Source organism: Alternaria hordeiaustralica (assembly GCF_023758085.1).
Source record: "Alternaria hordeiaustralica strain BMP 2776 chromosome Unknown scaffold_9, whole genome shotgun sequence".
In the NCBI taxonomy this organism is placed as follows: domain Eukaryota; kingdom Fungi; phylum Ascomycota; class Dothideomycetes; order Pleosporales; family Pleosporaceae; genus Alternaria; species Alternaria hordeiaustralica.
Genome location: NW_026056781.1, coordinates 995452 through 1008146, shown reverse-complemented (window position 1 = coordinate 1008146; position 12695 = coordinate 995452). Strand labels below are relative to the sequence as shown.

The window sequence follows — 12695 nt, the reverse complement described above, 5'->3', positions numbered from 1 at the left end:
TGACTCGACGCGTGCACGCGCCGAAGACACGGAAAACAAACCGCGAGCGCCATCGCCATCATTCCGGACAAACGGTCTTGCGACACCACGTCGTCGCCAAGCTAACTTCTCCTCATGCAGTGCTACCCATGGCTGCAATGCGTTTGCGCAGCCGACAGCAACCGCCACCAGGCTGCAGACCTCCGGAGTTGACACTTACCACTTTAGTCAAGAGGTGAGATTACTTAGCCAGCGCTTCATACGCGTGCGCCGTCTCTCGAGTACAAGTTTAATATACCCTTCTTGGACCATTTCTTTCGCGCTTTCTTGCAACATTCTTCCTCACATCTCGCCCATCATGACACTACAATACTCTGCCAAGAACTTACCAAAGCAAATCTTCATCAATAACGAGTACGTTGACTCAAAGTCGCCGAAGAAGCTCACTCTACACAACCCCAAAAATGGCGAGCTGCTCGCAGATGATGTACCCTTAGCAGGTTCACAAGATGTCGATGCTGCAGTTGATGCGGCGGACAAGGCGTTCCCGGCGTGGAAGAAGATGAGCGCGAATCAGCGCCGAGGTATCTTGAACAAGTTCGCAGATCTCATCGAGCAGAACGCAGAGGGTATCGCACAGTTATCAAGGATCTCGCTCGGTGCACCAGCAGCCTTTGGTGCTTTTGAGATTGGCCTTTGCGCCGAGGTGTGTACAGCTATCAACAACTCAAGAGCGACCACTAACAATACATCAGGTTTTCAGATACAACGCTGGCTTCATCGACAAGTTCGGCGGCGAATCTTGGCCCCAGGAAGACGGCTTCCTCAAGATCGTCCGTAACGAGCCTCTCGGTGTCACCGCAGGCATTGTACCTTGGAACGGACCTATCGGCACCATTGGCCTCAAAGCTGCCCCGGCACTTGCTACAGGAAATTGCTTCATCCTGAAGCCGTCAGAAAAGACACCCTTCTCGTCGCTGGCTCTCGGTACACTCATCAAAGAAGCCGGTTTCCCACCTGGTGTCTTCCAAATTCTCTCTGGAGATGGAAGCACCGGCGCATTGATCGCGAGCCACATGCGCATCCGCAAGGTCAGCTTCACAGGATCTATCGCAACCGGCAAGAAGATCCAAGAGATGGCCGCAAAGTCGAACCTCAAGCGTGTCACTCTCGAGCTAGGGGGAAAGTCACCCGCCGTCGTATTCGACGACTGCAACCTCGACAACGCGGTGACCTGGACCGCCAACGCCATCACTGCCAACACAGGTCAAGTCTGCTTCGCTGCTAGCCGCGTTTACGTCCAAGAAGGCATCTACGGGGCCTTCATCGAGAAGTACAAGCAAGCGATGAAGGACAAGACAAAGGAGATTGGCGACCCAGACGAGACAACAACCAACATCGGGCCCCTAGTCGACGAAGCCCAGTTCAAGCGCGTACAAGGCTTCATCGAGCGCGGCCAACAAGGCGGAGGCACCCTCGCAGTCGGCGGCAAGCGCATCGGCACATCAGGCTACTACCTCGAGCCTACCGTCTTTACTGATGTCGATCCCACTTCTGAGATCCACTGCGAGGAAATCTTTGGCCCTGTTTCTGTCGTCAAGTCCTTCAAGACGGAGGAAGAGATCATGCAGTTGGCGAACAACACAAACTTTGGCCTCATGGCCGGTGTATTCACCCAGGACATCAACAAGGCGCTGCGCGTCGCAAGTGACTTCGACTCGGGTATGGTTGGTGTCAACTGTGTGAGTCTGATGTTCACCATGACACCGTTTGGTGGAAGCAAGGAGAGTGGGTTAGGCAGGGAGTGTGGCGTCCATGCGCTGAGGGCGTTTACGGAACCGAAGACGATTATGATAAACATGAACTATTGAGCTGTCAGTTAGCTGTTTGGGTAGGACTTCAATAGGTATTCTAGTTTTCATTGCTGTCTCTTCATCAGAGCGCTGGATATAGTAGTGCAGTCTATAGAAATGCCTCTAAAAGTCCTCCTTCTTTGCACACTATTGTGCGGCACGATTGCATGGCACGTCACGTCTCATAGCTACGGGATAATCTTGGCCTTCCTCATCCTGTCAAAGACAGTTCCCCAAGTCTGCTTCGTATCCCTCTCCTCGGTGAATCCTGTTGAGTACATCTTGGTCATATCGAATTGACGATCAAAGTCGAACTTGGTCATGAGCATCGATTCGGCAATCTGAAGTCCACGACCACCGTCCACATGGCCATGTTGCAGCCCATACTTCTTCTCCATTGCCAGCCATGTCTCCATGTTGTCGTTGATGAACTTGCGCACATCAATGGGAGTGGCACCAGGCCCAGTGGCCTTGAGGCCAAAGTATGAACACAGAATAGGCCATTTCTTCTCCCAGTTTGAAGGTGTCTTGGAGTCGGCGACGTTGTAGGCCTCTCCCTTCTTGGTGTTGGGGGAGAGTGTGAGGTGGATGGTCTGGCGCGCAATCATGTCGCTGCTGCTATCGTTGCTCAGCGCTTTCCAGACTCCTTGGTTGCCAGGGAATGGGCATTCAGCACCCTCGCCATGGATCTCCTTGTAGAGGCTCAGATAGATACCCAAGGATGTACCCAGCGAGTAGAAGTTCTGGTTGGGCACGTAGCCAATGATGAGATCGGGACGAGTCTCAATCCAGCTCCATTTCTTGTCTTTGGCGTAATTGGCGATCCAGTCGTTCTGTGCGTGGTAGAACAGCATCTCGGCGTACGGGCTGGGTATGCGGGGGTAGGATTCTTTGAGCGGCGGGGGAGGGAGTTTGGGCCCGGTGGTGCCCGGAGGAGCGACTTCATCGAACCACGGAAGTGCAGCGAGGAGATGGCAGCCATCTAATGTATGTTAGTCTTGGGTGTCCAACACCTTCACAAGAATGGGATAGGGCTTACAGATCTTCGAGCCGATTTGCAACACAACGTATTCCAAGTTCGGGCACAGCTTATCCATAGCTGTCACCGCTTTGGAAAACATTTCCACAGCCTCGTCCAACTCCTTTTGTACATCCATGCCCGCCTTGTACGCAAAGTAGTATACGTGCGTCACCTCCCTGATGTCCGGTATCTTCTCTACCAGCTCCTTGTTGAGACTTTCTTGGCTATGTGCGAGTAGGTCAATGCCAGAGACCAGGTTTAGGCGCGGGTCCTCTGGCCATTGTGTTTGATTCGGGGCGAGAGGGCGGTTGTTGAGGCCATGAACCCGCTTCCATATGTTCTTCTCGGGATAGTCGGAGAGGATCTCGTTGACGAAGGACCATCCTGTATGATCAGTGTCAGTATGAAGCTCATCTATAGTCTTTTGAGGGGTTTACTGACCGGTCACACCGGATGCGCCAAACACGACAGCTGACTTTGACATTCTTCAAGACGTGCTAAGGGTGAGCTTTGAGAAGAGTGAGGCCTCAAGGATAATGAAGCTTATAAGCAGGGCGAAGCGATAAGGCACCGGCACGGCGTGTGCCAAAAACTAGCCCTTGCAGAGACTACATGTTGTCTCTTTGCATGGGCGACCAGTATGGAAGGTGGGGTTGCCGCAAGGAGCGCCCGAGAATATAGCCGTCTTCGAGTCATCCCAGCCTCTTTGGGACGCGTTGCCGATTCATGATATGCGAAATCCCAGATCGAGGGGCCCGTTGTATGTATGCGACATGTGCGCGGCGCGTCGACGTCTGATGAGGAGCTTATAGGATAAGGTCGTGGTGGAGGAAGGAACGACGGGAAGACGTGACGAGACATTTTCGCAGGGTCCATGACGTCGGCGACGCGCCGGGCGAGAAGGTAAGCGTCCCCCTGACACATCTTGCGCAGCCAACACAACACGACCGCATCATCGATATGTCCAACGCTATGCAAAAGATGGTATGAGGAGAGCCAGATTATCAATTAAACTACAGCATTCTAGGTGCTCAGTGGAACTCGTTCTTGTCTGCGTACACGTCATTCTCGAGGAAGACCTCCACCTTGTCTGTCATCTTCGGTGTCAAATCCTCGCAATAGAAGATGCAGAGCAGTCCTACGATACCAAAACTCAGACTACTGAGTGCCACAATCTTCAGCGCGTGCGCATAGCTCCATTGGAACGCCAAAGAAGCCGCGCCTAGTGCCTCTGGACTTGTACCTGGCACTTCGGCGATGGCGGCTGCGCCTAGGGGCAAAGCGGCAAGTAAAGCTTGCGCGTTCTCCAACGACATGCCCGCTTTCACAGCTGCAGATGGAACCGTCGCAGCAGCGCGAGTGGTCTGGGTGTTGGTGAGGATAGTGGTATAGATGGCTTGAGCCAGCGACCCTCCTGCGTAACGAGCCATACCCGCCAAGCCACCCGAGAAACCGAGATCTTGTTGTGGCACGCCAAGTTGCGTGAACGCGATGGACTCGTACTGTGCCCAGCCGAAGAAAGAAGCGTTGATGCAGCAGAACGCGATCATCAAGTTTTGGTTGAACGGGGTGACAAGGCCCATCAAGGCACCGAATAGCACCATGCCAGTCCAGGTACCGATCAATGTCCATTTCCAGTGTCCGATCACGTTGCCGAAAGCCATGAGGCATAGTGATCCGAAAACAAGGCCTACATTCGGCGGCAACGTGAGCAGCAGTTCGGTACTCCGCGATACGTTCGGGCCCAGGTAGAAGACATTCACCATCGTCGGCCAGATGATGTTGACTGAGTAGTAGAACATGGTGACGATGAACGCTACGATGAACGGCGCCGTGAATTCTCTTCCTTTATGGCTCCGGAACAGGTGTGGCGGGCAGAGTTTGAAGCGGGTGTTCGAGAGCGTCTCCCAGACTCCGAAGGCAGCGATCAGGACGAACCCGACTACCATGGGTGCAATGACGGTTACGTCTGAGCTCGGCTTGTATGTGGTGTTGATGATACCAACAAGCGCAAGGCAGATGCCTGGCACAATGAGTGCAGTGCCCACATAGTCGAGGCCGCGGACTGCCTCGGACCATGGAACCCCCTTGGGGTGCTTCGGTGGCTTGTAGAGCAAGAAAAGAGATATAAAGGATATGGATTGAGCAATCAGACCAGCCCAGTATACCCACTGCCACGCATTGACGTCGATGGCGTACTGTGAAGGAATGTCAGCTATTTCACCCAGCAGGTCGAAGCACTACACTCACTCTTCCAACAATAGGACCAATTATAACGATGAGGAAGACGAAACCGTCTGATAGACAGATACCAATGTGGCGGAACTTGTTTGGTAGAAGTTCTGTGACAGTCAGACCCCCTAGCATGTAAAACGCAACGCAGCTCACTCACCAGGAATGCTACACATTGCCATCTGCGCAAATCCAGCTCCAAATCCAGTTATGGCCAGTCCAGCTGTGAAGTGGTCTGCTCCTTTCGCTGTCGCGGTCACGATGAAACCGACGCAACAACACGCATTACCAAACAACAAGAACCACCTCCTTCCAAACAGATCGGAGTTCGCGCCTGCAAGAAGGAAGCCAATCGCGTTGGCTGTTGTGTAAGCGGGTATGAACCACGCGCTCGCTGTCGGAGCACCAAATTGAATGGCAAGCCGAGCCATCATCGCTGAGGTGGTAGGTACAGGCCAAAAGGAAAGACCGAAAGTCGAAGACAGGATGAAGATGACGAGCCATGTCTTTGGTGTTATAGTGGTTGTATCTGGGGTGACGAATGTCTGTGGTGGTGTCGCTGCAACGGTTTCGATTTGCTCAATGTCTCTCTTCTCGTCCGATGGCCGGCGCAGGCCGCTCTCGTGGACGGCAGTTACTGCCATGATGGTTTGGTGAAGGGAAAGTCGCCTGATGCAAGTGCGACTTTGTGTGACTGGGATGAGGGATCGTCGTGAAGAGCCCACTCATGGCTTGCATATATCCTTCGCTGGGTCGTGTAGACATGCACAGGTCACATCTCATCAAGCCACTGGTCCGACACCTGGACTTTCCTCCAACCCCGCATCTCGGATACACAGAAGCACAGCTAACTATGTCACTGCGTTGTTCTATTGGCTAGATTTCTCCATCATTTTTCAGCATTTCGTTACATATTCTGGAAATCCGGGGTAGTGGATGTGGATGTGGGTATCCGAGACTGACTGCGGAGAAGAAGTGCGCCACATCATGGCACTTGACTGGAAGTGGTAGTGGGCGATCAAGGGATGAGGATCGTCTTCACCTGGAACAACGTTTCCGTCGGTACTGAGCTATGCGTGAAAGCTTATTTCCGACATCCGTGCGTTCACCTCGAGATCGCAGCCATGAACATCATTGCACGTGCGAAATACAGGGTGTACTGTGGACTTTGAGCTAGACGAGACCGACATGTGACAGCACGGTCCTGAAGTCCTAGAATTGGTCAAGGGTTGGGCTGGTTTGGTTGTTTGTTAAATATATTAGTCTGCAAACCATACATCTGCTTCGAGGCATGGAAGAGACATGATGGACTAATTCAGTGTGTATGGTATCTAGTCGCAGAGAGACCATGTATAGATAGACAGATAGATATGGTAGTCTTCCGCTCTAATCCACTACAACGCCTAGTACTTTGTTTCCCGTACTATGTCTAGATAGCGCCCAGACTACGCATCCTCTCTGCGCGTAATCCCATCCGTAGCATCGCAATCAGGAATCGCTTTTCCAAAGCAGATCATATCATGTCTAGACTCATTCCATCAGCAAACCAGTTCACACTAACCACCAACCTCGCCGACATTACCCGCCAAAACAGGAACAAAGAAAGACTCACCCAGCCATGACCTGGATGCCCTTCTCCAGATCCATAAACTTCTCCGCATCCGGCATCAGTGCAGCCCGGTACTCGTCGCTCCCGGCAAAAGCCTCCCAGTCTTCCCACTTCTTCACCCAGACTTGACTGCAAGCATCGTAGTCTAGTAGATCCATGCCCAAGCTCTGCAATTTACTTCTGAGCTCTGGTGATTGGTAGTGCTGTACGTAGCGTTGTATTTTGACTGCGTGGAACTTCTTGCATGCGACAGTGAGATCGGAGTGGATGTGGTTGTAATGCTTTTTGAAGAACTCATCGGTAACATCGGGGCGCTTGCGAAAGAAGAAGGAGAGCTTTATACAGGCTAGAAGAGAGCTTCAGTACATGATATATTCCAGTGACGAGGATGGACAGACGCTGGTAGTTCTCTTGTTTGTCCCATTCAAACTCGGGGTTTGCGAAATCATGCTGCTGAAGTGTTAGTCATGCATGTAGAACAAAAAGGGCGGAGAGCATACATCGATAGTCTTGTAGGTCATCTTAGCATGTAGTTGGTGATCGTGTAAGAAAGTCGAAGGCTCTTGGGTTGTCGGCTCCTAGAACCTAAAGTACCTGTGTATTCCACAAGTACAGCCACTAACAGTGACCCTGCATAACCGACCGAGGAAAACAGAGCAAGCCAAGTTCAGCGTGCGGGGTCTAGTATATGGCGGTACTATCAGTGGCACGATCGAAGCAGGCTGCCTAATGTCATGTTGTACAATTGATCGCTGATCAGTGGTATGAGCGCCTCACAGTATGTAGGCATCGTGATGACGGTCCTCAGTTGATATCGTGAAATTAATGCTGGACTAGATAAATAACGTGTCTAGAATACAACAACCTGTCTCTTCTCCGCTTTACCAGCCTCCATATCAGCGACCATCTGCGGCAAATCATCAATCTTGCGGAACTCGACTTCTGGTTGTATGCTGCGGAAGGTCAGAAACTGTTTTCACATGTCAAAAGAAGTAACATACCTGTGCTTGCCAGTGAAATCCACAGCCTTCTTCATTCGCTGCGGAATACCCGTGCTGTCGGCCTTGATGCGGTACCGTCCTGTTGTTAAGTCGAAGGTGTTGATGAAGTCCAGTCCTTTCGGTGCGATTCCAATGACCATGAGTAGTCCGCCTGTTCTCAAGACATCTGGGGCGCCGGCGTATGCTGCATTCGATGCGCTGTAGACCGCCGCTGCGTGGCATCCTTTGCCTCCAGTGAGCTTCTTGATCTCTTCGAGATAATCCTTGTTCTTCATGGAGTTGAAGACAGCTTCCGCGCCGACCTTTTTCGCAACATCCAATTGGTTGTCGTTGATATCGAGACCGATGGTCTTGATACCCATCTGTCTACTGTCAGTCGCCATGCGTAGCGCAGCTTTCTGCCCAAACTTACGGCTTTTGCATATTGTATCGCATACTGTCCAAGACCGCCGCACCCGATAACCGCCAGCCAATCGCCCGCCTTCAACTCACAGCTGTCCACTGAATGAAATGCTGTGATACCCGCACAGAACAGCGGTGCAGTCTTACTCATATCGAGGTTTTCGGGTAGCTTGACTGCATTCTGCCAATCAACGACCGCGTACTCGGCGAAGTACCCATCCGACACGAAACCTTGTAGTTTCTGGTTACCCGTCTCGCATCGCATGTTGTGGATCATGCAACCTTCGCATTCGAAACATGCCCCGATGAAGTAGTTAAATCCGATAGCATCACCGACTTCGAAGCCTTTGCTGCTGGCTTCCGCTCCAATGGACTCAATGTAGCCGACTCCTTCATGGCCTAAGGTAACGTTGTAGTCGGGTCTCATGGCCATGAGCAAGTCTGAATGACATAATGATGCTGACTGTATCTTGACTAGGAACTGATTTGGTGCTTCGGTGGGTTTCGGCACGTCATTGACGACGACCTTTTGCTGCTTGCTGGATGTCTCGTCAGTCTCATACTCAGTGAGGACTACCTAGGTACTGTGTACTTACGGATCCCACTGGCCAGCTTTCATGATTAGAATTGTCCCGACGTCTCTTGTGTGGCTTTTGGTATAGCTTGAGGACTATGTTGGATCCAAAGAAGAGTATAAGTACCTACTCTGCGCTTCGCATTCACTCTACCTATGTATGCAACGGGTTGTGAGGCGCGACAGAACAGGAAAGACTGCAGGGATTGTGCTGCGAGTCATCCCGACACCATGAGGGCACCGTTGCTGACTTGGCCTTAGCAAAGCCGTTCATACGGAAAAAGGTGGCCGACATGGCGCGCGGGCTGAGAACGTTTGGCTAGAGGTGAAGCTTGGAGGATGCTGGGTGCGTGGCACGCGGGGAAGGAAGAAGCGGGGTCCAGATGTCTAGCTCAACCACCTCCGCGCGACCTTGTCTTCATGCGTTCTACGCCGGACATCGAGGGCATGTCGCATTGTACAGGCAAAACGAGAATGCGCCACTGTAGATACTAGTTATGGCTTAGGTACGATCGATAGTACAACGCATAGGAGCGGGTGAAGGGCAAAAAGAAGACAGGGGCAAACCCCAAAACGATCCTGGAGCCATCATCATCTTGGGCAATCGCTCACCACACCTGGGCATGCTGCCCTCTGAGCACAATATACCCTGATGTAACAGCACCTGCCTCTAGTGGAGCTTCTTTCCTTGTGATCCGCGCATCGCCGAACGCCTCAGTCCACTTGCTCGACTTCGTTGTTGGCCATCATGGGTCATGCGGCTTTACGTGCGCTGCGGCGTCTAGGGCTCGACGTCGCTTTCGATTTGACGGGCTGATCTCGGGTACAGACACGTCGTCATTCTGACTGCGCGAGAGGGCAAAAGATAGTATTTCGATAAGGGCGCATATTCCTCGTGTGGTCGTGCGATCGATGTTCATGTGGGAGGAGATGAAGCGGCGCCAGAAGCAAGGGATTGCGCAAGCAGTTAGCGCCCATCGTTGGCGGGCTGCGGCCCCGGGCTTTGGAACGCCCACAGCATGGACGCTCCAGCTTTGTACTCTCACTTCAACAAAGTAACCATAGAACGTGGCGAGGCAGCGTCTATCAGAATACACGTCCTCGGCAGGTACATGCGGCTGGCATCAAGACTTTGCGAATCTGTGAAGGCGATATACCTGGGCAGGCTGAAATCTGTCGCGAGATGCTTCCAAGGGTGGGTTGCATCAAAACACCTGGCTGCGAATAATCTCAGTCTTTGCTGGATGTATTGAAAGCTCTGTTTACAGATGAGACCGCTGAGAGTTCAATAAATTTAGGCTCAAAGAAATTCTAGCACGTTGCGCCATTACATAGTGGCGGTTCTCAGCTATAGGTAGCTACCTACCTAAGTAAGTAGGTAGTAACCCCCAACTGCTACAAATTGCTCTGTACTTGTGTTGTACTAGCGTCAGACGGCGCAATTGCTAGCTACGCCTTCTTCGAGGACTTCATTTTTGCCTCAGGCTGGTCGTCCCGCTTCGGTGATTCTGGGTCTGGGATTTTGGCGCGCCCCTTGCTGCTCGAACCCTTAGCCCAGGCTATGAGAACAGTAACGATTGTGAGCCTAGTCACAACCCTCAAAAGTCCAGGAAAAAGGCTGATCAACCAAGCAAGCAACCTTCTTCTCCAAGATGACTCGTCGTTGCGATTTATGTACTTGAACGCTATCCATACAGCTACGCCTGTCAAGACCAGCGTCAAGACTTCGGCACTTACTATCGAGAGTCAGTGAGTATTTGCTTCGATTTTGCATGGTTTCTAATCAACACGCTCGTATCCTACACTGGTTTGGAGCGTTGCGAAGCACTTACCGAAGATGCCGCCGATTTTACCACTGTGATAAACACCATCTCTACCAAAAACCTGAAGACTCTCAAAGCCGTCGATTTTGAGAGCAAAGAGTGCTGTAAGGAATGCGAGTGGAGTGAAGACTACTGTGATGACGGTGAATCCAATTACAGCAGTACTGACGACGAGGCTGCTGTGGGCGTCCCTGATACTAGCGTGTGTACGCTTGAGGTTGAGCATGTCCTGTATACTCTTCTCTATTCTCTCTGCATCTCCATCAATCTTTCTTACTCTTCTCATGTACTGCATGATGGTTTCTTGGGACCTTTCGACTGGTGCCCAATCTTGTGGATGTAAGTTTACGCTGTTGTACGGGCGGTCTTCGAGAAAAAGTTTCAATACCCGCTCCTGTTGCTCGAGGAAGTGCTGTATCATGGCAAGCTCACTGCGCACGTCGGAGATGACATGTATGAAGTATCTCTCTCGACGGTACTCAAGTCCACTGAAACTCGACATCCCTCCAGCGGGCTTTTCGGTGTACAGTCTCACTTCTTCCAGAAGCTTAACAACTCTCGTTTCGAAAAGATCGAGCGTAGGCGGATAGTCCACGCCAAGATCACGATAGGCTTTGCCAAATCTGTTGACCAAGCTGGTGATGGTCAAGCCGATGAGAATCTCCGCATATGCTGCAGGATCCTCTTTCTCAGCCCCATCACGGAAGGGCTCCAGCGAGGTTGCAGCTTCTTGCTGCATACTGTAGGCAGATACAATGATGTTTCCAAGCTTATAGACCCATAGCTGTGGTACCATAAGGATGAACGCTGTCTCGTCAGTCTTTTCGACACCGCTCTCTCGCCTATCATAGCAGACAAAGTTGTCTTTACTGTGCGAGACCACCTGATCCTGATTGCGTACCCTCAGGGCTCTGGTAGAGAGCCCTGGATAGTAAGCCTCGTCTAAGGTGCGCTCTAGATGGTCGAAAGAGAGAAGAGATTCATGAGGCTTCAAGTTTCTCTTAAGATCCTCGTGCTTCCGTCTGATCTTTTGTTGTTGTTTGATTTGTGTGAGTACCAGGTATGGAAACTGCAAACATAAGTATTTAGACCCAAGGTGTTACTCCGGATACTAACCACAATCATCGAACCCTTGCCTTCCCATAGCTTGCGACCGCTAAGCAAGCCTTCTTGATCTAGTTGCTTCCAGGCTCTCGATTGATAGGACGGCTCGAGATACGTTAAAAGAGTATCCTTCGAATCACGCTCCAGCGATTCGAAGTTGAAGAAAAAGTCCTCAGGAGCGCACCGTGTAAGGGTTTGTAGAATGACCTTTTGAGCACGTCAGTCCATGAAGGGGATAAGTCAGTCTACATACCGCCATCAGTAGACTCTGTTTAGGTCAGCTTGGTTATCTCTCAAAGAGAAATTATATCCACCGACGTTGTTTCTGCTGACTGAGATCCAAGTCAGGCGTGTCTCCGGTCTGCCTTGGGTCTTCGTGAATGGGTCGTCATATCTCCGTAGAGGAGGCTCAAGGAATGTGTACCATTCGTCATCGTGGAGATCGAGATAGGCTAGCGTATAAAGCCAGTGACGTCTGCCGTGAATTGGAGTCTTTGGAAATCCGCCCTCGCAAAGCCCATTCATAAGGAGATGGGCCTTGACTAAAATTTCTGTCTCTCCATTCCCATATGCGCTGTCGACCTTGTTGCTGTGACTTTGGGGATCTGCTCCAGAAGCTAACAAAAGCTCGACAGTCTCTATCATACCCCACTCAACAGCCCTCGAGAGCAGAGGGACATTTTTGTCTGAAATCGCGGCGTTGATATCAGGTGTTAGCCACTTAGCGACATCTGGTACGTGCTGGAGAGTGCGAAGGATTGTCGCAAGTATCGCCGATTTCAGAGAGTTCTTGGTATCCCCGTCGAGATGGCCTTGGGAATTGATGGTGATTTCCAATCGATTCCAATATAATGTGAATCCGTTAGTATCATCAATTTCTCCCTTCAGAGTCCTTGCTGTGTGTCTCTTGATACCTTTCACCAACTTATCGAGTTTCGTCAGGCTTTCCAAAGTATCCTTTGTTACGCGTCTGGATTCCAAGTACGTGGAAAAAGGTTCGTCGAAGCATGCCGCCATCAAGGTCTCTAACAGCCATGTCAGCACACAGCAACCCTAATGTGGCGAGAAAGGCAGCAAGCGCACCTCGTTCAAGTCCG

The 12695-nt window shown here is 51.4% G+C and overlaps 6 protein-coding genes across 6 annotated transcripts; 1 reads left to right on the top strand and 5 right to left on the bottom strand.

Annotated features, from left to right (window-relative positions):
• Positions 1-337: 337 nt before the first annotated feature.
• J4E84_005580 (uncharacterized protein) lies at positions 338-1850 on the top strand (the record flags this gene model as incomplete). Its single annotated transcript, XM_049388176.1, has 2 exons — positions 338-685; positions 735-1850. 2 exons carry the CDS (start codon positions 338-340, stop codon positions 1848-1850), a joined length of 1464 nt encoding a protein of 487 aa, XP_049244416.1.
• Positions 1851-2020: 170 nt separating this feature from the next.
• J4E84_005579 (uncharacterized protein) lies at positions 2021-3337 on the bottom strand (the record flags this gene model as incomplete). The annotated part of the gene is made up of 3 exons (XM_049388175.1): positions 2021-2814; positions 2872-3237; positions 3295-3337. The coding sequence occupies 3 exons, from the start codon at positions 3335-3337 to the stop codon at positions 2021-2023; spliced, it is 1203 nt and encodes a 400-aa protein (XP_049244415.1).
• Positions 3338-3884: 547 nt separating this feature from the next.
• On the bottom strand, positions 3885-5729 carry J4E84_005578 (uncharacterized protein; the record flags this gene model as incomplete). The annotated part of the gene is made up of 3 exons (XM_049388174.1): positions 3885-5051; positions 5104-5195; positions 5246-5729. The coding sequence occupies 3 exons, from the start codon at positions 5727-5729 to the stop codon at positions 3885-3887; spliced, it is 1743 nt and encodes a 580-aa protein (XP_049244414.1).
• A 964-nt stretch (positions 5730-6693) lies between these two features.
• J4E84_005577 (uncharacterized protein) lies at positions 6694-7215 on the bottom strand (the record flags this gene model as incomplete). Its single annotated transcript, XM_049388173.1, has 3 exons — positions 6694-7040; positions 7093-7144; positions 7195-7215. 3 exons carry the CDS (start codon positions 7213-7215, stop codon positions 6694-6696), a joined length of 420 nt encoding a protein of 139 aa, XP_049244413.1.
• A 329-nt stretch (positions 7216-7544) lies between these two features.
• Positions 7545-8716, bottom strand: J4E84_005576 (uncharacterized protein; the record flags this gene model as incomplete). Its single annotated transcript, XM_049388172.1, has 4 exons — positions 7545-7647; positions 7696-8057; positions 8108-8636; positions 8694-8716. The coding sequence occupies 4 exons, from the start codon at positions 8714-8716 to the stop codon at positions 7545-7547; spliced, it is 1017 nt and encodes a 338-aa protein (XP_049244412.1).
• A 1404-nt stretch (positions 8717-10120) lies between these two features.
• Positions 10121-12123, bottom strand: J4E84_005575 (uncharacterized protein; the record flags this gene model as incomplete). Its single annotated transcript, XM_049388171.1, has 3 exons — positions 10121-10230; positions 10504-11448; positions 11913-12123. The coding sequence occupies 3 exons, from the start codon at positions 12121-12123 to the stop codon at positions 10121-10123; spliced, it is 1266 nt and encodes a 421-aa protein (XP_049244411.1).
• Between the last annotated feature and the right edge of the window lie 572 nt (positions 12124-12695).